The sequence below is a fragment of the Crocodylus siamensis genome, chromosome 2 (assembly GCF_052110815.1).
Source record: "Crocodylus siamensis isolate JL-2025a chromosome 2, ASM5211081v1, whole genome shotgun sequence".
NCBI lineage: Eukaryota > Metazoa > Chordata > Crocodylia > Crocodylidae > Crocodylus > Crocodylus siamensis.
The window spans coordinates 205,746,033-205,770,542 of record NC_143396.1 but is presented as its reverse complement, the minus strand read 5'-3'; the positions used below and the strand labels follow the sequence as shown (position 1 = coordinate 205,770,542).

General features: G+C 42.7%; 1 protein-coding gene across 1 annotated transcript in view; it reads left to right on the top strand.

Annotated features, from left to right (window-relative positions):
- Window positions 1–24,510, top strand: part of PRMT3 (protein arginine methyltransferase 3) — a 119,761-nt gene that overhangs the window by 44,617 nt on the left and 50,634 nt on the right. The window contains exon 10 of the mRNA XM_090032862.1: window positions 23,099–23,177. Within this exon, the coding sequence (XP_089888988.1) occupies window positions 23,099–23,177 (79 nt within the window). The remainder of the gene's footprint in view (window positions 1–23,098; window positions 23,178–24,510) is intronic.

Sequence of the window (24,510 nt, the reverse complement as noted above, 5' to 3'; positions counted from 1 at the left end):
TCTCACTAAGAAGAAGGCTGGGTGCAGCAGCAGTTCTTGTCAGAAGGATCTTTCATTTTTGAAGTGTGTGCTGTTAGCTGTTTTGTTCCTCCTCTTACACTCTTTAGCTCAGCATCTTTAAAGCATTGTTGTAGTTGTGTAAATCAAGAGAGGGTTCCAAACAGTAGTCGGCAGGAAAATCCTGTTAATCAAACTGCTCATTACTGGTTATCAGAAAGTTCCAATTTGAATGAGTTGACTGAGTTTGGGATGTATCAAGAAACTGATTAACAACCAGCAAGGTTTTTGAGGAGTCATCCTGAAAGATCAAGGGAACCACTACAGCAAAACTAAAGTAAATCAGGAGGAGAGACCTATCACCAGGGATCTGGGTTTTCTGTTTGTTTCCCATAGAAAAATGGAGAAAAACATGGATTTTATCCTTTACTGGAGGAAAACGCAGATTTCTTATTTTACCAGAAAAACCTGCAGATTTTGCGGTTTTGTAAAGAACTCTCTGCAGGCTGGCAGAGCTCCAGCCTGTAAGGGGCTGTGAGGGAGCCAGAAGAGAGCAGTGAGGCAGGGGGAGCCACGTGCTCATATATGTACATGGATGCCAGGCAGCCTGGAGAGCAGCTCCTGCAGGTAAGTTGCAGGGGAAGGGGATTCAGTCCCCCATAGGGAGGGCGGGAGTTTAGGCAAGGGTGGGGCTTGGGCTGCTGCTCAGCTGGGCAGTGCATGGGGTCTGGGGCCCAGGGCTGCAATGCATGGTCGCGAGGCAGTTGGGAGTGAGATGGGGCCACAGGTGGCTTGTCCAGAGAGTGGGGGGAGAGGCTGGCTCTCTGCTTCTGTGTGCACTCCCGAGGGAGCAGGGAGGACTTATGCCCTCCAGATCTGTACGCGAGGTGGGGGTGGGTGTCTCCCCTGGGGCACCTGCAGCCTGGCAGGTGCGACTTGACGCTGCAGAGAACAGCAGAGCTGCATGCGGATCTCCTTGGTGCTGCATGCTCTGTGCTACCCTGGCGACATGTCCCCTTTGTACATGGCAGCAGCGTGAGGTTGTGCCTCACTGTTGCCGGGTGCACAGGGAACGCCTTGCCAGGACAGCACGGTGTTTGCAGTGGAAGGAGATCTGCGTGCAGCCGCTATTTTCTGCAGCGCTGGGTCACACCCACTGGGCTGCGGTGGCCCCAGAACAGGGCAGGGAGCCCGAGCCTGCAGCAGCAGCCTGCATTCTCCCCTGCCTCAGGCATAGATCTGGGGGACATGAGTTGCCCCTGCCCCACCTCACTGGGAGTGCATGAAATGACAGGGAGCCCCCCCCCCCCGCACCCAAGCCTGCAGCAGGCATCCAGCAAACAGCAAGTATAGGGAGCTGGGCTCTGCTCTGCAACAGCGGATACCACCACCTGCCAGGGGCAGAGGACTGTGGACCTGGGTCCCTGGCCCCATAACTCTAGCATCTGGGGGCTCCATCTGGCAGGGCTGGGGGTGGCAGGGGGCTGTGGGTAGGGGGCAAGGTCCACCAGCAAATCTGGGGGGACTGTCAGGGGTGGGGGACACCAGCAGGGCTAGGGGGCTGAGCGTGGGGGGTGACGGGCACCAGCAGGACTGAGTGGGAAGTGAGGGGTGCCAGGGGAGGCTGTGGGGGGGGGCAGTGAGGGTCCTTTCATTGTAATTATAGATTTCGGGGTTTTATCAGAGAATTTGGGATTTTTTTTATCAGGGAAAACCAGGATCCTTGGTCATCAAATGCTCCCACAAGCCTGTCTGGCTGCATGCCGGCATCATGCATGGGTGCATGCAGACACACGTGTGCCCACTGCCTCCAGTTGCCCCAAGCATCTCCCTGCAGGCTGGAGTGCTGCCAGCTTACAAGGGGAAATCCATGCTTTCCTGCATTCTTCTGGGACTTGCTTGCAACCCTTTCATATATTCTTGAAACCCACTTTTGGGTTGTGACCCATGGGTTGAGAATCAGTGGACTTGATGACCTTCTGATGGCCCTTCCAGCCCTAATTTTTTATGATTCTGTGTATGTGTCTTGTTTAATTTTGGCTTTATTTTGCACTCTGTGATCTTTAGGATAAAGTTTGTGTGTTTTCCTACCCTGTCAGCATTTCATGATATAAATTATCTTGTTGTTTTCCTTCATTTGGAAATCTAACTGTGTTGACCTTTTTAAATTACGTAGAGCCTTAGAAATCTACAAATGTTCTGGATTCATGGAGCTGTTGTCTTGCCCAAGTTAGATATTTCATATAGTTCCATGTTAGCATAAAGCACTTGTTTAATCACCTATTAAAGTAGTGGATCTCAAGTCAGCTTCCAATTGCTGGTATTGTAACTATTTTTAAAGTATTGTTTTCGTTAGTGTTATGATGTTGTTACGTTGATTACAATCCGATCCTTTTAAATGAAACTTTACAGCAATCTATTGTTGAATGCCAGCGACATCACTCTGAAAAGCCACCAGTTACTTTTGAGTGACTTCACTTTTCAAAAATAGTTTGGGCACTTGAGCCCAGGTTTCAGTGAAGATCATCAAGGCTGGTGAATTCTGTTTGCAAATGGAGCTTATACTCTTAAAATGATCTATCTGGTTCTCATTTCCAATCAAACTATATTCACAGAAGTTTGAAATTGCATTATATCTAAACTATCCCCATGCTTGGAAGAACTGAATCAAGTGAATTGGGCTGAAATTGTAGAGGTTTAATTTAGAAAAATAAGTGTAAAATAAATTGGCTGGTCCAGAGAGATACTGTGAGTAGAAAAAATCAGTGCCAGGTTCCAGATCTGAACATCATGCAAAGCATGATGCAAGCCACCAGAGGCAATCCTCATTTAAAATGAGTAAGACGTGTGAGCTATCAGTATCAGTGTAAAGTTGAGATGATCAGCAGTTTAGCATATTTTGTTCTTGTTAAGGATTAAAGTTTTTGAGGAAGTAAATGTAACTGTTAATATCTAGGTTTAAAGATGTGAGGCAAAGATTTCTTAGGTTGATACCTTTTATTGGACCAACTATGCAGCTGGGGTAAAGTTAGACAAGCTTTCAGATGCAAGATATTCTTCCTCAGGTCTGATCACAAGGAGCCAGACGCAACACAATAAAAAGCTGCAGCAGGTTTAAAGATTAAATTAAACAAGAGGTTTGTAGTATAAAATGAGAGAAATCATTTGTGTTCTCCCATTTCTGAGCTAATCTACCTTTCGGTGTCATGCAACATACACCCTGCAGTTAATTACAGTATCTTTTATTCTAAATATTTAAGGGTATCAGTATTTCTGTAGGATGCTGCAACGCAGAGATAAAGCACAATATGCTGTGGAGTTAAGATTAATAGCTGGATAACGAACAAAATGTTCTAGCACTACACAAAAGAGAGGAACAGTGTGCTGGGTAGATGCAAATGAAGATTCCCTATTGTCAGATTTCCTCATGTTCAGTGTCTCACCTAATGCATTTGGCTTTTTTCCTTGTGTGTACCCTTTCTGTCTTTTAATGCTATTGAATGGTTTCTGCACTTACTTCTTTTGTTCTGTCCTTCATTTGGTACTAACCACTGTGAAACCTTTGCTTGTGTGATAGTGTAGCAAGTGCCTGAAAATGCTGACTGCCTCCTGAATTGATAAAATAATTTTCCCAGTGCCCATTATGAAGGCAAAAGAGAGCTGAACTTTGCCCACTTGCCAGTTCTCTAATGAAACCCTGCAAAGTATAAACATATTAAAAATATAACTAGTCTAATAATAGCCTTACTGTTTCAAAAAACTTAAAACAGATTTTTTTGTGATGCCTTCTTCTTTACCAAAATACGAAAAAAATCTCATCTTGTTGTAGTTTTATAATTTATTTATACTGCAAGAGCCTCCAAGGCCTTTGTTTGGGTTGTGGCACTGGTCTATTATGTGCTGCAGAGCAAGGTACAAGCTTCTCACAGCAAAATATAATTTATTTCAGGAAAAACAAGAAGTGAACGTGAAACAGTAGGAGGGAAAATGAAAGGCAATAGTAACAAATTAATTTTTTCTGACATCCTTCTAATAGTGTTTCAACATGGCATATACAGAATTAAGTGTGGTGCATAATTTACAATGTTGCATTGTGTGGTGCGTAATTTAGTGTTGCATTACAAGATGCTAAACTGTGCGAGTTATGCCGTCCTTTCCCTCCTGCAGTCTGCATGTGTTGCATGACTTGGAGTTTGCTATTTGAGTTTAGTGATGTATAATTCTTTTTTTTTTTTTTTGTCTATAAAAATGTTACCACCGAATGTCCAGGATTGAGAAAAATGAAAACTGTAGCTAACATAGTGGGGACTGACTTGACTTAATGTATATACTGGATCTGGATATCTTGTGACCTTCTAAAAGCAATAAGGTGTTGTATTTCCCAATTAAAAAGCTGGGAGCCTTTCTCCTTTCAAATAGGTTCTCCTTTAAAAAAAACAAACAAAAAAAACCCCTGTGTGAGAGAAGATATTGGAGGGGTTGAGATGGGATTGGGTAGTGGGGAGAATGGGATGACTGTCCACCAAGAATTTTAAAATAGTACTTTTAGCTGTGTAAGTAACAATTCATGTGTTAACAGTAATACTAGTGAGGCGATGGAAATACTGAAAATTGTATGAATTCAGCAGCTTGATGCATTATTAGATCAGCTGTGATTTAGATCAGCATCTCTGGAAGTCTGGCATTGTTCTCTTCTTTGGTTGCTTTCACTGTTCATTTAGTCTATACCTTGTAAGCAGACCAGGCATTTGATTACACTTCCCTTTAAGGAACAATGAGGTGATGATGGAATTGTTTTTGTCATAAATATAGAATCATAGAAAATTAGGGTTGGAAGGGACCCCAGGAGGTCATCTAGTCCAACCCCCTGCGCAAAGAAGGACCATCCCCAGCTAAATCATCCCAGCCAAAGCTTTGTCTAGCCGGGTCTTAAAAACCTCCTAGGATGGAGAGTCCACAACCTCTCTGGGCAACACCTTTGGTGCTTTGGCGTTCCTAACTTCATCCCTGCATGCCCGAGCAATACTCTTATACAGAATATTTTTGTGGGTATCTAATTTCACATTTCTGAAATTTGCTAGCTTGCTTCTACTTGTTACCAAGCTGAAAGGTTAGGTAAATTTGAGTTTCTCTGCTGAACTTTAGCCTTGTTCTTAACTGGTTTACCTGGGGGGACAGACAGAAAGGGAGTCCTTGTCTTGAATGAATTGCCTGAAAAAAATGTGTCAGTGAAGTTTTAAAATGTTAATTTTCTACTACTTTTACATCTTTATCAGAAGATTAGTTTGCTTTTTTGTTCCTCATTAAAACTAGTATGTAGACTGTGTGAGAAGATACAGAAAGATGCAGGGATTTCAGAGCTGTTATTTCACAGAGTGTTTGAGGGACATAATGCCAAATGCTAAGGGTAGGAACAGACATTGCCTTTTGTTGCATTTGTTTCTCCATAAAAATGTTATGGCTGCATAAAGCAGCAGCAGATAGATATTCATACCATTTTTTCACTCCAAAATGTCATGACAAAAGGTAGTAAGAAGTTTAATAGATTTCATAGACCTAACGGCTGGAAGGGACCTTGGGAGATCGAGTCCAGACCCCTGCCCCAGGATCCCAGCAAGATAAGCATCCAATTGACTCTTAAAGGAATCCAGAGAAGGTGCTTGCACCACCTGTGGTGGCAGTCTGTTCCAGGCCTTGGGGGCTCGGACAGTAAAAAAGTTCTTCCTTATGTCCAGCCTAAAACTGTCTTGGAGGAGTTTGTGACTGTTTGACTTTGTCATCCCATGGGGTGCTCTGGTGAACAGGCATTCCCTCAGATCCTGATCTACACCCCTTATATACTTACAGGCAGCCACCAGATCCCCTCCCGAGCCTGTGCTTTTCCAAGCTGAAGAGTTCCATAGCTCTCAGCCACTCATTGTAAGACCTGTTTTCTTGACCTCTGATAATGTATGTGGCTCTCCTCTGGACTCTCAAGCTTCTCCACATCCTTTTTAAATTGTGGAACCCAGAATTGGATGCAGTACTCCAGCTGTGGCCTCACCAAGGACAAATACAGTGGGAGGATGACATCCTGGGCTTTGCTAGAGAAGGCATCTATGGATGCATGCCAGAGTTTTGCTTGCTTTCCCAGCTGCAACATCACATTGATGGTTCATATTTATTTTGTGGTCAGTCATGACCCCCAAGTCCCTTTCGGCCATGGCGATAGCAAGCATAGCACTGCTGAGCCTATAGGCATGCTGCGGGTTTTTCTCCCCAAGGTGGAGTACCTTGCATTTTTCAGTGTTGAAGGCCCATCAGGTTTTCATTTGCCCATTTTCCGAGCCTGTCAGGGTCGGCCTGGATCACCATCCTGTCTTTGGGTGTGGATGGTTTACTCCAAAGTTTGGTGTCATCAGTGAACTGGGCCATTCTGCTTCTGACACCAATGTCCACTCATTGATGAAAATGTTGAAAAGAATAGGCCCAAGGACAGAGCCTTGGGGAACTCCACTGGTCACAGGGCACTACGAAGATTGACTTCCATCAACTACCACTCTCTGGGTCCGACCATGGAGCCAGTTCCCCAGCCAGCAGACTGTAATGTAGCTGAGGCCCCAGTTGGCCAGTTTTTCTATGAGATGATCGTGGGATACCAGATCGAAAGCTTTTTTAAAATCAAAATATATGATGTCAATCTCTTCTCCAGTTGTGCTGCTTTGTTGTGGATATTTGCTTTATGATTGGAGAATACAGGCAGTCTCTCCTGCTGCTCTGGGCAGGCACTCCGTGGACTTGAGGGGCCAGGTCTTTTGCTCCCTGGGAATTCCTGCACAGGATTGGGCCCTCAAGTTCAGGTAGCGCCTGACTGGCTTTCCTTGTTTCCAGAGATGGGCCTCTGGCAATGTGTCTTTGGAAGTCCAGACACTCTGGTGCAGTGCTGGGGCTGGGGCATCCAATCAGCTGATTGGTGGTCTTAGCCCTGGTATCATACCAGAGAGTTCAGCTGTCTCTGTTTCTAGAGACATGGCCCAGCAGTCCCTGGAGTTTGCAAAAATTGTTGCAGGTGCATCTGCAAGCAGGAAACTTGTTGTCCTTGTCCTGCCCATTGATCTTGCAGGACAACAGGTGACGTGTGTTCACCCAGTGAAGTGGATCAATCAGCTTTGCCAGGGCACATCCCAACACAGCTGATCTGTTTCATTTGGTAATGTCTGTTTCTAGCTTACAGCCAACTCTGCAGCCAGAGAAGGCCCTCATTGTGAGACGTTGTTATAGTGAGATGTGAAAATCTTTTGTTACTATATGATTCCTCTTTTTGCTTTATAGGCAATGAGCATGACTTTCACAAAGGAGCAACTTACTAGGGGTGTGCCAAAGCAGGCCTATTTGATTCGGGTTTGGCCTGAATCGGGGACAGTGATTCAATTTAGGTGATTCGGATCACTGTCCCTGATTTCGATTCTGCCGAATCCGAATCTGAAGATTTGATGCCAATTCGGTGAATCAGTGATTTGAACATAGACACAGCTTTAAATGTTTTTTTCCTACGTACCTCAAGGTACCCAGTGCAGCTTGTGATCGCTGTGATGCTGGGGTGCATGGAGTGTCCCACAGGAGTGCGGCAGGGCCCTCCATGTGCCTGGCGGCAAACCCAGAAGTGGACCAGAAGTACTTCCAGTCCACTCTGGGTCCACTGGGGAGCACATGGGGCCCTCCCTTCCCTGAACTCCTCTGGCTCAGTGATCAGCCACAGGGAGGATCCTGGGTGCCCCCCCCCCAGATCCAGGAGGCACCAGTCAGTGAGCCAGGAGCTGTGGGGGTGGTCCCCAGCACACTCCCTAGCGGACCCAGAAGTGGACCGGAAGTGTTTCTGGTCCACTTCCGGGTTCACCAGGGAGTATGCTGGGGAGCCCTCCTTGCTTCTGTGGGACACTCCATGTGCCCCAGCATTGCAGCATTCACAAGCTGCCTGCTACCTAGAGGTGCGTAGAAAAAACATTTAAAGCTGTCTCTATGTCCAGATCGCCAAACCTTTCTGAATCTCTCCCAATTGGTTTGGAGGGTTCCGATTCGATTTGGAGAGATAAAAGGGTCCTCTGATTCTGTTTGGATTTGGAGATTCAGTCACTGAATTGGGCCGAATCTCCGCTGAACTGAATCGGGGACCGAAGCTTCACAGAAGCCTACAAGTTACCTTTTGAGGCCCATCCTTTGCTATAATTTTCTGAAGAGAGAGGCCACACTTGTAGCTTAGAAACAATGATTTTTATGACAGAACTGTGCAGAGCAGTTGAACCAAAGAGCCACTTGAGTCTGGGTCAAAGGAGGGGTGTAGTTTATCACTTAGTTGCTGTCTCCTATGCAGACAAACTGGCGCAGTACTTTTATATAAGGGAAGGATATTTGTTTCTTCTGTCACAGACTAAGAGCTTTAATAATCCTGCTATTAAAGGTGGAGATTAAAGGTGGAGCACTCTTACAGAAGTACCATAGAATGGTAGCATAAATACTTTTCCTTTGAAGACCTACTCTGTTCAGTAGGTGCATAGTTGGTGTATGTGTTGAATTCTAGGGTTTATCATTAGCACTTAATTCTCAGTCTTGTATTCCAACAGTCATAGTATACAGAGCTGAACATGTAAAATTTTTTTGAAGGGTTATCTTCCTCTGATACCATGCTGCTTCACTGCCTTGTGCTTTGAAGCATATAACTAAAAATTTAATTTACAGAATTACTACTGTTGTTAATTGCTGCAGTCACTTAAATATTTGACATCTGCATTTGACTCTGTCTGGATCATGGGAAAGCTACAGACCAATTAAACACCTTTTTAAATTCAAAGTGTGGATCTTGGAATGAATTATAGCCACTTATTGTTGTATTATAAGTCAAAATACAGACAAATATTCTTTTATTTGTACTGCCAGTCTGATGCAAAGGCCTACCATCTACCAAGGCTTTTTTGTGTAAGTATGCATTTATGTTTGAATCTAAAAAAGGATGACTTGAGTATCATTTGATAATTATTTATTATACCAAGTTTCCTAACTTGAAGTTTGATTAGCTCCTTTTCTCTGAATGCTTCATTGTTGCCAAAGTGTAGTGACAGGGAAGAGGGAGATGTACATACAGGAGCAGGTATTGTGTACAAAATAGACTTGTTCATGGGTAGGATCACATTTGTCCTCTTCCCTGGAGGTAAGGAATTTTAAGAGGTAATGATGTTTTACAGTAATTAGAGTAATTCTACATACAGTACTTAACTGTGAAATGAGAGTTGCTGTGCAAAGTACTGATGCTAGTTTACAGCTAAATTGAATGTTTGAGAAGGTAGAAGAAGCATTTACTGAAAATATGTAGCAAAACAAAAGAAAATAGTATGTTGTATTAAAAAAATTTCTGCCACTAAATTTTGTGATGTCTTAAACTTAGATGCAGCCATTTACTTTTCCATTGTTTTGTTTTTATTTTGCAACTATTTCTTTCCTCATCTAGTGTTTAGATTTCATTTTTGAACTTGAGACGGAGCCTAGAATTTAAGCAGCACTTTAAAAAATTTGCATGTGTCTTTTTGAGAACCTTTATCGTCATGAAAAAGTTTTCATGACACAGTGGTCTTTATTAGCAGTAGACTGGACTTTGGTCCATGAGGTCCTCTTCTAGTCTTCTGTTCCTTTTAATGTAACATTTCTAATACATCTATAAAACTGCTATATGCCCGCTCCTCACATTGGTAAATGGATATATGGAAAAGTTCTAACCTAAGTTAAAAACCAAACTAGGTAAGGAACACGACATTCCTATCTCTTAACATTTCTGCTGCTGGAGTAGCTGATGTTTCCAAAATATCTGGTCCAAATGTTTTCCATACAGTAAGGTATTGTAGCCAATCTTGCATTCAGTGTTCTATTGCAGTAGGAATGTATAGAATTAGATGCTGTTTTGCACTCTTTATCCATTACTGGGGGGAGAGCTAGAGAATGAGCAGTTACAGTTTCTGTAAACACTGTTTGCTAAAAATACTCCTTCTTATTGTAGTCTTTGTGAAATTTACCCCAGACATAAATTTTTCTAATAATTTTGCTTATCTTTAAAGGCTAGTTATATGTCTAGTAATAATATATACCTAAGTGTCTGTTCTTTTTATACAATATTGTACACCGTATAGCTTGTAGAGATATGAATGTGTTAATTTAATCACATCATGCATACTGAGGCTTCATAGAAATATTTGAGTTCTGCCTGCATTCAGTAGTGCATAACATTCCTGTTGTTTTAAATCTTCCCTTTGGCTTTGCATACAATATTACACTTGTTTAAGGACACAGCAGGATGTTGAATACCAATATCAGGCTTTGTGGGCTGGTCTCTCTTTCCTGTATGGCTGATCTGAGATTAATAAATTGTTTCCCTGGTATATTTTTGAATTAATGTACACATGATAGCCATTAATTTTCAAGCAGTGTGAAGGCCAACATAACATATGAGAGAAAAACAGTAGATGGAGCAGACCATGCAGAAAAGTTCATATATAAATATATTCTATGTTAAATGTGCTGCAGTTTCTTTTTTTATTTGTGCTTTGTTTTTTAAAGTACAGAAAGTAAAGTCATAAAAACAACCCTAGAAAGTCTATTTCTGTGTTATCAAATTGAGAAACTTTGTCTTGCTTGTGTCCCTGCAAAATACAAAATAGTTTTCCAGGTTTTCAGCTAGTATCCTGTGTCCAGTGTATCTTTTTGTCTTCCTTGCTTTTTTACTCTGCAGCCTAGCTGACCTCATAGATAGGAATTTATCCTGATAATTAGCAAGCTCAGTGCTTAAGGAAATAAACCAACTTCTACTAAATAAATAAGGGTTAAGAAAACACTCTCTGGAGACATTATTTCATAGTTGCTGCCTTTGGGATTTCTTGTCACCTTGGAAGTGTCCTGTACATAGAAATCTATTGGATATAGGTTAATATAAGGACTACTGGTCTTACACATGCACAGACACAGCAGCTGTTCTGTTCTCCCTTGTTATTAATACCGATGTCTATAACTGTAATAAAATGCAGTCAAGTAGACAGTAATGTGGGCCCCTTCTAGTTCTGATTCCTTCCATGTTGGCTCCAAATCTGTATTTTAGAATGATTAAATAATAGTTAAACTGACTTATTTTAAGTATTTGCTATATGTTAACTTGTTAGAAGGGGTAGAGAACTAGGGCTGTTGTGTATGTGAGGCTTTTACTTGGAGTAGAAAAGCCAAAACAAGTTAAATTAGATATTAAAACTGCTTATACATTAGGGAAAATTTCCCATGGGATCAGTTTTAACATAAAATCATAGAAATATATGTGGCAAAACTATTAAATCCTTTGCCCGTTAGGCCTTTATAAATAAATAACAGGCTTGCTTTTTTATTGAAAATTCCAAATTTCTTGTTGCATGCAAGATTAACCCAGATACTATTTTTCTTAAATGTGTCAAGTATGGGGTTTAACCTTTTACAGTAAGTTCTGAAGGCTTTTAATAAAATCAGTGATTATATTGGGATCTATAACTTCAACTTCAAACTAATATTTAGATGCTATTAAACTGGCAAGATGTTTATTTTGTTAATCTGATCATAATGTAAAATATAGAAATATGATAAAAGGAAATAGTTCTTTGTGAAGTTGCCCTCAATCTGGATTATCTTCTGTAACACTATATTTTCATGGAACTGACCTTATGTAACTTCTGTTTTAAAATGAAAGTCTCTCATTTATAAGACACAAGTTTTGTTCCTCACTTGAGGCAGACTGCCTTCCATTAATTTCATACTCTAGAACTATATTTTATTGCCTTTTGGCAGCTAGAGAATGGGCATATCATTTAGAAAGAGGAAGCAAAGGATCCCAAGTTATTTATTTTAACTATTGATTGTTAGGGTAAGCTTGGTAACAGGAGAAATGCTTCATTCCACAGCATAACATTTAAAGTCTTCCATGTATTCAGTTTCTCTCTTACAGGGAACATGTAATCTTCCTAGTCACTGATCTAAGACACACAAAAGACTGAATCATTAATATTCTGTTCACAGATTTGTTCAGTACAGATCCTTTTGCCATAATTAATTTGAAAGTGCTAATGTAAGATTTTTTTTTAATTTAACATTATCAGTGTGCAAGCAAGAATGCCCCACAGCATCATGGGAGAAAATGTCAGGTATAATTCTCTTTCCAGATGGCACCCCTACAGGTGAGGCAGTAGCCTGTGAAATTACATTCTAAATTACACTGCAGATGAGCACGGCACATAGAGCTAAGCATTTGGATATTGGTAATAAATGACTTGAATCAGTACCACAGACAGTTCCCAGTAACTTACAGGAGTGCTGTATCGTACTGGGGAGGGCACAGGGCTGAGGAGTAGTTTGCAGTGCCAAAGTGGAAAGGTCAGGAAGAGGGCAGTGTTTTTACCAAAGTCCAGTCAGATCTAGAGATGGGGATGTTTATCTTCTAACTTGACTATTTAGATCAAATAGGCAGTAGATTCTCAGCATTTTAGAAGACAGTTCACAGAGAATTCCTTAAGCTGTGGGGCTAGCTGCTAACATCTGTTTTTTTTTAAATATTCTGTAACTATGAGCATTGTCAATGCATGTCAGTACAACCTCACCAACCGTAGTGCGTATTACATGTTGGGAAATTAATCTTCAATATTCTGAATTAAATCAGAAATGCGAATGATGATCATTCATTAAAAAGATGAGCTAGACTCAACATATGTTCTAAAAGATAGGATTAAATGTTAATTAGGGAACAAGCCATGTTCTTCCATCAAAAGGAAATGGGAAAGTCTCTTAGTAAGCTAATAATAATTTATCTATATCTGTAAATGCAGAGGTAAAGAAATCAAAGTACAGCTCCCTGCTTGCTTCTGAGGTGGAGAGCTTCTCCCCACCCTTTGGCTCAGTACCAGAGTAACACCTGGCTGATTTAGTTCTGTGGAAACTCCTTTTCCTATTTCAGTCTGTGTCAAGTTCAGGAAGGAATGGTCAGTACATCAAATGTAAGAGCTGTATTGAATTATTTTGTTAGCAAGGCAAGAATGTCAGCCAAGTTTTGCTTGGCTCCAACTATGGGAAATGCATTCCTAGTGGCATACTTTTCAGGACTTTGTTTGCTTCTGCAGATTCCCTGTGGGTGAATCAACAAAGTTAGGAGAGGAAACAGCAAGAATTTCCTTTTCTAGTCCTATTTGATAATTTCACATTGCACAAATAAAGTTAAGTTTTTGTTCTCTATAATAATGAATGACGTAAGATGTTTTATAAAAAGGCAGCATTTTCAAAGGGTAGCATTTACAAGCACCTACAGGGTAGGGACAGACATTGCGCACAAACTGGTTTAAATGATCAGAAACAGGTTTAAACGTGTAATAGAACAGACATTCAGTAAACATGCTGTCTGGATTGGGCTCCCTGCTCCAGCCCAGCAAGACCGGCTCTGCCCCTCTGCTTCCCAGCTGGAGCAGGGACAAGCAGGGGCCAAAGTCTGGCCAGAGGGGGTTTAATTCCCCCTTGCCTGTCCCACTGGCAGGGACCTGAGCCAGATCTGCTGAGCGCTTCCCCGCTCTGTTGCAGCAGTGGGCCCGCATGGCCCCTAAGGCAAGGGGGCAGGGAGGTGGGCCCTGTTGCAGGGACAGCATAGTTGTGGAGGACTGCATGTGGCAGCACGTGGGCTCAGAGGGGGCCAGAGCCTTCCCAGCCCTGCCCCCTCCCACCCCCCCAGTGCTGTGGTCTGTAGCAGCTTTCGCTGCCCCACAGCATGCCTTTCTTTCCTGCCAGGAAGGGGCTTTCACTCCTAGAAAGCATGACAGTGTCTGCTGCTCTCCCCTCACTGCTACAGTGGCTGGATGGGGGCAGGGCCAGATGCTGGCCAGCAGGGCCCCTTTGAGGGGGCCAGGGAGTGAAGTTTATTCCCCCCTCTGTCCCTGGGGCACTACAGCAGGGTTTTCCTGCCCTGGCTGCTGTTGCTCGCTCTGTGCCTGGGGCAAGCAGTGAAATAAGCCCCCTCCTTCTCCCCTTCCTTAGGCGTCCAACGGAAAGGGCTTATTCCACAGCTTGCACCGGGCACAAAGCAAGTGGCAGCAGCAGCTGGGGTGGGTACACCCTGTTGTGGTGTGTCAGGGACAGAGTGGGAAATAACCCCATTCCCTGCTCCCCCAAAGGGCCCTTCTGGTGGCATCTGGCTTCTCCCCTGCCCAGCTGCTGGAACAGTGAGGGGGGAGCAACCGTGATGGTGCAGCAGCCCCTGTCAGCTTCCCAGAGCACAAGCCCCTACCTGGCGGTGGGGGCCATGCTGTGGGTCATGGAAAGCTGCTATGGTCCATGGCTCTGGGATGGGGGCTTGGAGGGCTTTGGCCCCCTCCATGCCCTGGTGCTGCTGCATGTAGTCCACTGCAGCTCTGCCTGCCCTGCAGTGGGGCCCTCTACTGGGAAGGGGCTCACATTCCCCGACACTGTGACAGGGGCTGGTTCCCCCACCCACTGCCAGACCTGGGTGGGGGCACAGCCAGATGCCAACCAGCATGGTTCTTTAGTGGGGTAGGGCCAAGAATGGGGAGCATTATTCCTTTTACTTCCAGTGTCCAGTGGAGGGGATCAGAGGCTTATTTTGCTGCTTGCCCCAAGCAGGGAGCAAGCACAGTGGTAGAAGTTGGGGTGGACAAATCTGACTGCGGTCCCCCAGGATCAGTGGGGTAGAAAGGGGAATAACCTACCTCCCTGCTGCCTCTGTCTCAGGGGCCATGCTAGCCCACCACTGCAGGAGCTGGGAGGGAGCACCTGGCAGACCCAACTTGGGTCCCTGCCAGTGGGACAGAGAAGGGGAAGTAAAACCCTCTCTGGCCAGTTTATTCAGGGCTGGCCATTCTCCCCCTGCCCCAGCACAGCTTCTTTGCAGTCAAGGGTGGGCTCTAGCACCTCCCAGCTCCTAGCTTGAGCAACTCCAGGCATGTGTCTGCATTGCCTCAGTCCAGAGGGAATGTCTGCACTGTTACAAATTGGTTCAACCTAGGCAAGTTAGACTAACCTGCAAAGGTTGAATCAACTCAGGCTCCAGCTTTTTGAATGTCTGTCCCTAGCCATAAAGTGCTGTGCTTTTTAACAGCCTGAGAGAAACTAAATGTTCAGACATTGTATAAGCTGAAAATAAATTAGGTATCCTTAATGCAGTTTCTGGATAATGCCATCCATCTACAGTGGCAAAGTATAATGAAAAATCTTTTCTATGGTTTTGAGGGAATGGAAACATACGGTATGTGAAGTACTAAATGTACCTAGGAAAATGAGGCATGCTAAAATTTAGAAATATAGCTTAGGTAGAAAACTCAGAACGATTATGATTTTTTCACCATTGACTTTCAACTTTCGTTGGAGAAGCAAAAATAATTTCAACGTGGTCTTTAACCTCCAAAGAATCTATTCACCTTCACATAATTTTGCCTTTTTAATCTGTAAAAGCTTGCAGTGGGTAAACTCAGCATTGCAAGACCACAGTTTTAAGGACATGGCAAACTGAAGGGGAAGGATTGATGAGTTAAGTGTAACTTATGCTGAAATATAGCTTAGTACATGAATAAGGCCAAAATGTTTCATATAGAAAAGCAAATACAGGTAGAATACAAAGTTTATAGGGTAATTCCATTTTTGAGGTAAATTTTTAAGTGCCATTAGAAGCACTTTCAAGAAAAAGCTGTACATCACTTAATAGCCATCCTTTTAATATCCTTCCAGCTTTCTAGGGTGGCATTTCTAAGTGACCTTATAAAAAAATAAATCCATATAGCAATTGAAATTTGTCCAAGTGAAATAAACACTGTCAGCGCTGGTTGTCCTCATTTTTATAATAGTGTAACACTTCTACCTTTTTGAAGTGCATTTTCTTTTTTTAATACAAATAATTTTTTTCTTAGCTAAAGAATTTCTCTGTTTCTGTCCATTGTAACGATTTGGTGGGATGGTTTTTTTTTGGCTGTGGGTATGATTTGGACCATTGGAGAAGGCGGTACCTATTTGTTTTGGGACTTGATTAGTCAGCATCTGTCAAATGGGTATCTTTTTCCCTCTCTGCATTCCCATTTTTTTTTAATTCATGCAGAACTCCTTAATCTTGGCATCTTTATTGGAAACGCTGTGGGTTACTCCTGAATTAAGGAGCTTTCTTCTGGAATGTTCTGGGGTTTTCAATCCCCTGTCTTCTGTATTCAGACTGCAAAATATTTTTACCTTGTCTGGATGTCTTTTAATAGTATGGAAGATTCTGATCTTAACATCCAGTTAAGTGGAAATGTAATAGAGATATGCTCCTGGATAGTAAAAGCTATCTTTTAAACTTCTCTGCTGGAGCATGAGAGAGATTCACAATCTAGTCATCCTTGATTGTGTTCAAGTAATTAAATTTGGAATAACTTCCAGGCCCACCACTTTAGCTGTTTGAAGACTAGATCACGTTGGCCCCGTAGTTAAAGCAATGACATGATATTGGCTGCTGTTCCACTTGGTTGTACCTTAACAGCAGTCTGCCCACGGTTGCCATCTCCAGTACTTAGGTTGTATCTGGAGTGCCAGTTAACACAGAATGAAAGTGTCCAGCCTATCAGTGATGCAGGCTAGTGTAAAAATGCCTCTAGTGCCTGCCCAAGGGTTTTTGGTATAGTTGAAAGTTTAGGACCATGAAAGTTCTGAAATGTGGTTCTCTGAGCGATTGGTCTTGCCCTGTCTGTCACATCCAGTGATGCCTTTATAGCCTGTACTGATAAAAGCCTGCTTTTGAACACTTCTCTGCCTCCTGGGCTTGTAGGCAATGGCTCTGTTTTGAATTGGCTACTGTTACAAGCTAGCCAGAATAAAAGTGAGCTGGTATTTAACTATTTGGATTATTATTATAAGGGGGTTTTTTTGTTAATCTCTGCACTGCCACAGAGATGAGTGTAAAAAATTAAGAAACCAAAACAAACCTTTGCCTGTATGTTGTTTGAAATATATATTTGGCAGGCATTGGTTCCACTTGCACAAAATACTTCAAGTTTGAAGGTGGTGGTTGTTTTTTAGGGATGCTGAATTGCTGTCACCCTTGTATTGGTAGTTCCAGTACCCCATAGGCTGAGTTTAAGAAGGGGCTTATTACAAGCGTATCTGTGGGAGATCCCTTAGAGCCCTGAGTTTCTCCCCACTACTACCACTTGCCTCAAGGAAAAGACCAGAGTTGCCCTGGGCTAGCTGTCTATCCCAGTAAGCCTCAGTTCCTCTGTCTTTGTAGCTGTAGTGGAGGAGTCTCTGCCAGCCCCAGGATTATGGAAGAAACTATAGCAGGGGTTGGCAAAATATGGCCCAGAGGCGGCCCAGGTACTGAATGGCCTGTGGCACTTTCTGCTGCTCCCCCGGCACACAGCAGGTTTGGGGCGGCTCCACAGCTGGATTGCCTTTCTAGGCATCCTAGGCGGCTGCAGCTCCTTCTGGCTGCCACCACCACAGGCCCCAGCTCCATTGTACTGATGAGGACTTGCGTGCACAGCCCTGATCCCCACCGACCCCGTGCCTGCTCTGTACTCAGGGTGACAGAGCAAGTCAGCTCCAAACCAGCTGGAACCTGTGCACACAGCTGCAACCTGGCCCACCCTGTGCCTGCTCTGGACTCACCTGCCCATGCTGAGCAGTGGGCATCTGGACAGAAGCTGCTGCTCAGCACAAAAGAAAAGCAGGCCCTTGCTGCAGTTATGTGGAACCCACGCCTGGGCTGCCCTGCAGCTTCTCTGCACTGCTGCTGCTGCCCTGTTGGGTGGGCCGGAGGCAGTGGCAATGGTGGTAGAGAGGAGCAGCAGGGCAGGCTGGGCATGGGCTCCAGGCAGCTGCAGCAAGAAGGGTCTGGTAGTGGTGGCGGGGAGGGGAAAGGTTGGCGCTTGGGCAAGTCTGGAGCAAGTGCGGGGCAGGCCGGGTTGGGGCTGTGCACCCAGATTCTGACTCATCCATAGCTGGTCTGCCCTGCCAGGCCAAGTCCAGAGTGGGCTGGGGTTGGGGCTGTATGCATGAGTTCCCGCCAGTACCATGGGACTGGGGCAGCAGTTGCAGCAGCTGGAAGGAGCCACCAGCACTGGCAGGGGGGAAGGAGTATGCTGACTGGCCCGCAGCAGCTCCCCACAACTTCCCATGTGGCCTGTGGGCCCAAATAATTACCCATCCTTGAACTATAGGGTCCCCCTTTCCACAGAGAGGGTCAGCCTAGAGTATCACCTGGCAAGAAATCACTGCTTCCATGGGCACAGTAAGAAGACAAGCAACAAAACTTTTTTTTTTTAATAGAAGTGGAACAAGCATAAGAAATCAGTAACCATAGGTTGAGATGCACACGGAGTTACGACAGTAGACAAAAAGAAGAAACCATAACACTGACATGTTCTTACTCTGCATCTTAAATCTAAAGATACAGTCTATAGCCACCTTCCCAAGATAGAGAGCAGTTTCTGTCTCTGACCACATGCCAAAGCCTTCTGCATCTACTTGTCAGTTTGCTTTGCCAGCTTGCTTGGCTGAGGGACCTCATCCTCCTTTTTATTCAGGAAGACTGAAAACCAGGCCATGATTTTGAGGCAGGCTTTAAGTACCTTTGTCAATCTGGCTGTTAACATATGTCACCCTTTCATTTCTGGGGGGCTCATATACAATGTCAGTAACATCCTAGCCCCTGAAGGTGCATATTTGCCAGACTACAAACTTGAATGTTCTTAGACATATGGATTTGCTAATCCAATATCCAGCTCTCCCCCAGAAAAGTATGACCAGCCAGGTGACAAGTTCCTGGCTCTTCTTTTTGACTGTATATTTATTATTGGCCAAGTACAGGGTTCCTGCGCCTCTTAGCCTGTCTACATCTGGGACCAGTAAACAGTCTAAGTCAAATGCAAATTCTTAATCGTTAACTCTTCTAAGGGCTTTGTCAGAGGTTACCTGTATAATGCCAGAAATCTGAGGAATATAGGGATGTCGTGAAGTCAAGGCAATATTAGAGCAATCACAGGTGGAAGCTTCAGGTTAGTTGAGATCTGCATGACTGACCTGTGACTAGAGGGCCTGGTGAGTCAGGTAGAAAGATGAGAGGGTAGCTCAGAAGCTCATGATGAGGCTTGTAGCTCAGAAGCAGCTTCCCCAGGGCTCTGAGATACAAGCTCCATGCTGAGCGTGGGGATTTAAACCCCAGGGACCCCATTCTTAGCACAGAGCAGCTGCAGCTCAGCGAGGCCAGAAGCTGCTTGGTCTGTTGTTTTACTAAGCCGCGGCTGCTCCCCACTCAGCGTGGAGTGACCATGACAGTTTCAGTGAGGAGCAGCTTCCCTGGGGCTCTGTTTTCTTGCTGAGCAGCAGTGGCTCTGTATTGAAATTGAGCCTCCATATCGGTTTCAGTGTTTCAGTGAGAGGATCGCCCTGGGGAAGCTGGAGCTCTCTGGATTCCCTGAAACTGAGTTGGTGGATCTGCTCTCAGCACAGTGCTGCCGCAGCTCAGTGAGAGCAGAGAGCCCATGGGAAACTCATTCCCTGGCGCCCTCTCAGCTCCGTGCTGAGAGATTAACCCCTGACAGCCCAGCTCTCAGTATGGATCTGCCATAGCTCAGTGAAACCAGAAGTTGCTTTCCCCGGGTTCTGTGCATTTTCTGAAATTCACAGGGTGACATTCCTGGTCTCAGTACGAAGCTGCAACTTGGCTAGACCAGACCGTCAAATGTTAGCACGGTCTCTCTGGTCTCACCAAATTTGAGCCTCCCAGCAGTGAGACCATGCGGTTGGGGGAAGCAGCTTCCCCGGCTCCATGGGCACTCTGCAATTAAGCCTCTCAGAGCAGTTGCCCTCAGCAGGAAGGTGGAGTGGGGGGTACCACTAGAGTTTTGGAGCGTGGGAATGAGAAGAGTGGCTGGGAGTCAGAAACGAAAGTAAAGCGTTTTCTCTTCCCTGACCATTTAAACAATACAGGATGGGTTAGACGTTTCCAAGATAAACCTCCTTTTGAGTGGCTTACCTTTAAAATGTTTAGAGGGTACTTAGGACAGTTTAATGGGAGAATATTCTGGTTTTAAGTGCCTTTATGTATGTCAGTTTTAAAGTACCCTGTGACAAAGCCCTAAGTGTGAAAATCTGAGGGCTGCTCAAGTTATCATGGCTTTTCTGACACAACCTTGGCTGAAATAAAGATACAGCAACTTTATATTTGTACCAAATACTAACATGTATGATTATGAGAACAAAACTGAACACAGCTTTGCACTAGTTACAAGTGGGCTAAGTAGATACAAACAGTCAAAAAGCCCAAGGCTGAATTGATTCAATCTTTGCAGGTTAGTCTAAGCTGTGGAGATTGAACCAATAAGCAAGTGAACAGACATCCTCTTGATTCTGGAAATGTAGCGACATGCCTGCAGTGGCTCAGGTCAGAAGCCGGGGGGTGCTACAGCACAGCTCCGTGCTTGGCTGGAGTAGACAGCTTGGGCCACAGCTAGCCTGCCCGATTTTGCAGGGGAGTTGCGAAGCATCTGGGGATGCTAGGGAACTGTGACTTAACTTGAATCTGGAGGGCATCTAGGACAGAAGTTCAGTAAACAGTTTCAACCTAAATCAGTTGAGTCTGACACTGAATCTGTCCAGGTTTATCTTAAACAGGTTTTGGCCATTTTGAAAGTAGTTTATGTGCTCTGAACTTCTGTTGTGTTACAGATTTGAATCAGTTTCCAATCACTTGTTCCAGTTTATGTGCAACTTCTGTCCCTAGCCCTGGAGACAAAACATCACAAGAGTAAATCTGTTTTTGGAGAATACCTATGCATGCCACACAGTGAAACTCCAAAGGGTAACTTGGCTTTGGGGTGAATCCATGACAGGATCCTTGCCTTTAAGGGTGTCAAGAACATAATTGGTCCAATAAAAAATATACTAATAAATCCTTGCCTCTGACATAATTTCTGGATCATCATGGCTACAATATCACTCTTACGGTACCATAACATTTAAGAGTGTATATAGATGAAAAAACTATACAGAATTAAAAGGGAATTAAGGACTTTATTACACTTCCCACTAATCTGTGGTAACTTTTCAGATGTCTCTTTCTGTCCCTTGGTAAGAGGAACCTGTGGTAATCTAAGCTATTATTTTGTTCAGCATCAAACTGCCTCTCTTCAGTTTCCACTTAGTGTGGGATAGAGCATACACAAGAAATAGTTACTACAGAATAGTTGATCCAGGAAATTGACTCCTAGTAAATCTCATCCAGGGCTTTTTAACAGTAAATTGTTTGTCTGCCATGCCCTAACTCTGAGTTTTCTGTCATTATATTGCTCGTGTGAAAACATATAAGGGTGTGAATACTGCAAAATCAACAGCAACAGAAATAATGCAGTAAGAATACAGGTAGAATAGTCCAGATAAATAGCAGCTGTAAGAACAGTTATTTTGGCTTGTATGTAGCATGTTGTATGCTGTTGGCTAAGGGAATCTCAGTTGCTAGTAAGAACTAGAGCAGCATCAGAAGTAGGGACCCATCTTTTCAGTGCTATCTTCTTTTGATAGCAGTGTAGCATCCTTATGGACTATTCATTCAGAGGCATGAGCTTTCATAGGCAACAGATATAACTAAGTAGGGTATAGCCTACAAAAGTTTATGCCGCTGAATGAGTTGCTGTCTAACTTCAGACCAAAATAACTTCTGCCTAACTTCAGACTGAAATAACTATTTCTCTCATTTATTTTAGAATTATACAAGTTTTTTTAGAAAATACATACCAAAAGAGCCTGGTGGTATTTCCTTTCTTTATTCAGGAAATGGTAAAACTTTTTGTCTGACAGGCAGAATAATCATAGAGGTCACCTAGTCCAGTCCCTTGTATGACGCAGGAAATATCTTGTGTCCTAGGATTGAACCTGCAACCTTGGCATTAGCACCACACACTAACCAACTGAGTTAACATATTTTGTTGTGTTTGGAACTAGAAATGAAAAAGGAAAATGTTTTTATAGGCTTTCTGTTTTTTTCTGTATTGATGGATGGAATGGCTGTAATAGCAGACAAAAATCCTTCTGCTTTAGAAAGCTATCATTGGAATTACGGTTTGGTGGAGGCATGTTTCCAGCATTAATTGATGAGTTTATAATTTAGATTATATTTCTATACTGTTACAAAAGTAGAATTTTGTACCTTTCAAAAATAATTGAGGTTGTGCAATTTTCATGCAGAATATCTTTATGCCTGTTCTTGACTTGGTTGTTGCTGACCTGCCTTGTGTTCTTAAAGTTGATTTTTTTTCTATACGTAAGTGGAAAATACTGGCATAAATGAGATCATACTTACTGCTTGTTAAATAAAGGAATGTAGACATCGAATGAAAATGCAAAATAAGTGGTAGCGCTCTTTAATCTCATTTGCTTTAGTGGTATAAAAATATTTATACAGGTAAAGTGTACAGTTGTCATCTGGGAAGCTAAGTTATATTACCCGTGTCATACAGCCTATGGGATGAAGAGTACTATGAAATACACCATCATTATTTAAAAGCTGTTCTATTCTTTGGCTCCTCTGGTACAAACCATTTTGGAACTGTGATGTATGTTCAAAAGTAGTTGACTTGATTTGAAGAAGTGTATATATTTCTTTACACAATTATAGTTTAGCAATTTGTTTTTATTAAAAAACCAAACCATAGCATTTACCAAAAAAGAGAGAATGCAATACTGAATAGTCTAACTAAGTTGTCCTTACAAAGCACTTATAATGATTTCAGTACTGGTAGTTTGGGATACTTAAGGTACAATTACATGGAGCTAGAACCTTGCAGTATATACTATAGTTAATGTTGAGAAATTCATTAAATTCTTGCAAGAATCTCTTATCTGTGGTTATGGAGCCATATAAGAAACCCCTATAGCTCTCTTATTCCAAAATGTTCTCTTTAGTTGCTTATTATGGTCAAAGTATCCTCAAGCCTGAGAATCTCAAAAATATACCCATAGCATAATATGAGGTATGAAAACTAATTTCTGAGTTGTCTTATGGATAAAGAAGACGTTTGATTTTAACTACTTTTTTTTTCCTTTCCTTTCACAGGGCTATTTTCTTCTTTTTGAATCTATGCTGGATTCTGTCATTTATGCCAAGGACAAGTACTTGGCAGAAGGTGGCTCAGGTTGGTTCAGAATTCTTTTAATAAATTCAGCTCTTGGGGGAAACCAAATGAACCCAGAGACTTGGAATAAGCTATGCATGAATGAGGAAGTTCCCACTCGAGATGAAAAATGTTTCCATTAGTGGAAGCTTCAAGGCATTCATTTACCATATGGGTAATAGAAAAATACTAAATGGGGTATTCAGGCTTCATAGTTAATGGTGTTTTCTAAAAACATCTTAGACTTTAAAAAAAAAAAAAAAATCTAAAGAATAAACCTTGGGTGTTCTTGCATTTTTAGTAGTAGGGTGAAATTATAATCAGAAATGATTCAGAGGTTTAAAAAAAGTGAAATGGTAAATCTCTATTTTGTATGTGCCCTTCCTATAGCCTGTTTTAAGTTTAAAGAACATATTGACTTTGCTAAGAGCATAGGTGCCGCTTACCTGAAATAGTTTTAATGAAATTTAGGCACATTAATGTATGCTAAGCCAAACCAGTTTATATCCATAAATCAAAGTAATATCCAAAAATATGTATTGTTCTCTCTCATTGCATTTCTGAATTGCCTTGAAGTGCTTGATTCATTTGAAAAAAAATACAGGTTTGACCGTTTTTGGCTGGATCTAACTTAAAAAAAAAATCGATCAGAAAAGAAAAATAACGCTCACTAAAAACTCCTGTATGTGGTCCTCCAGCCCAAATACTTGCTTACCCCTCATGTAGTGACTATCAAGGTGGAAGAAATGTATTATAAATATTCAGAGAGATTCTAGCAGTGATCTGGCTGGACAATGCAAAACTGCTGTCTATAAAATAGTAGCTTGTCCAGTGCCATATTAGTACATATTCAGTAGAGTAAGGGTTAATACGCTCTTCGTTTTGATTATAGATATGATATACAGCAGCCTTATTTAATCAGAATACTTTTATATCTTACTGTTTGATTATACTTTCGTGTAATTTCTTAAATTTAAAGCATTGATTCAGCAATGCCATGAAGTTAATACGTTTATGGTATTTTTACTAGCTACACCCATTTGGAAAGAACTTCAACTTCTGTGCAACATTTCTTACTTCAGCATTTGGATGATACTGTTGGTGCACGTTGTATTTGGTCTTTGGATGAGGCGAGACCAGATGCTGTAGAATTTCAGAAGAGAAATAACTTTTAATTTTTTAAATGCAGGAGTCAGTACTTGGGTGGTATCCTGGGTGGTGACTTATCAGACTGATGTAGGAAGTGATTTCATTTCCAAAGTTAGGCCTGTAGCAGGCAGTGGGAAAAGAGAAGGAATTTCCTATCTAGGTGGACAGAGTAGTTAGTGGCAAAAGTTAGGATGTGAGAGATTTG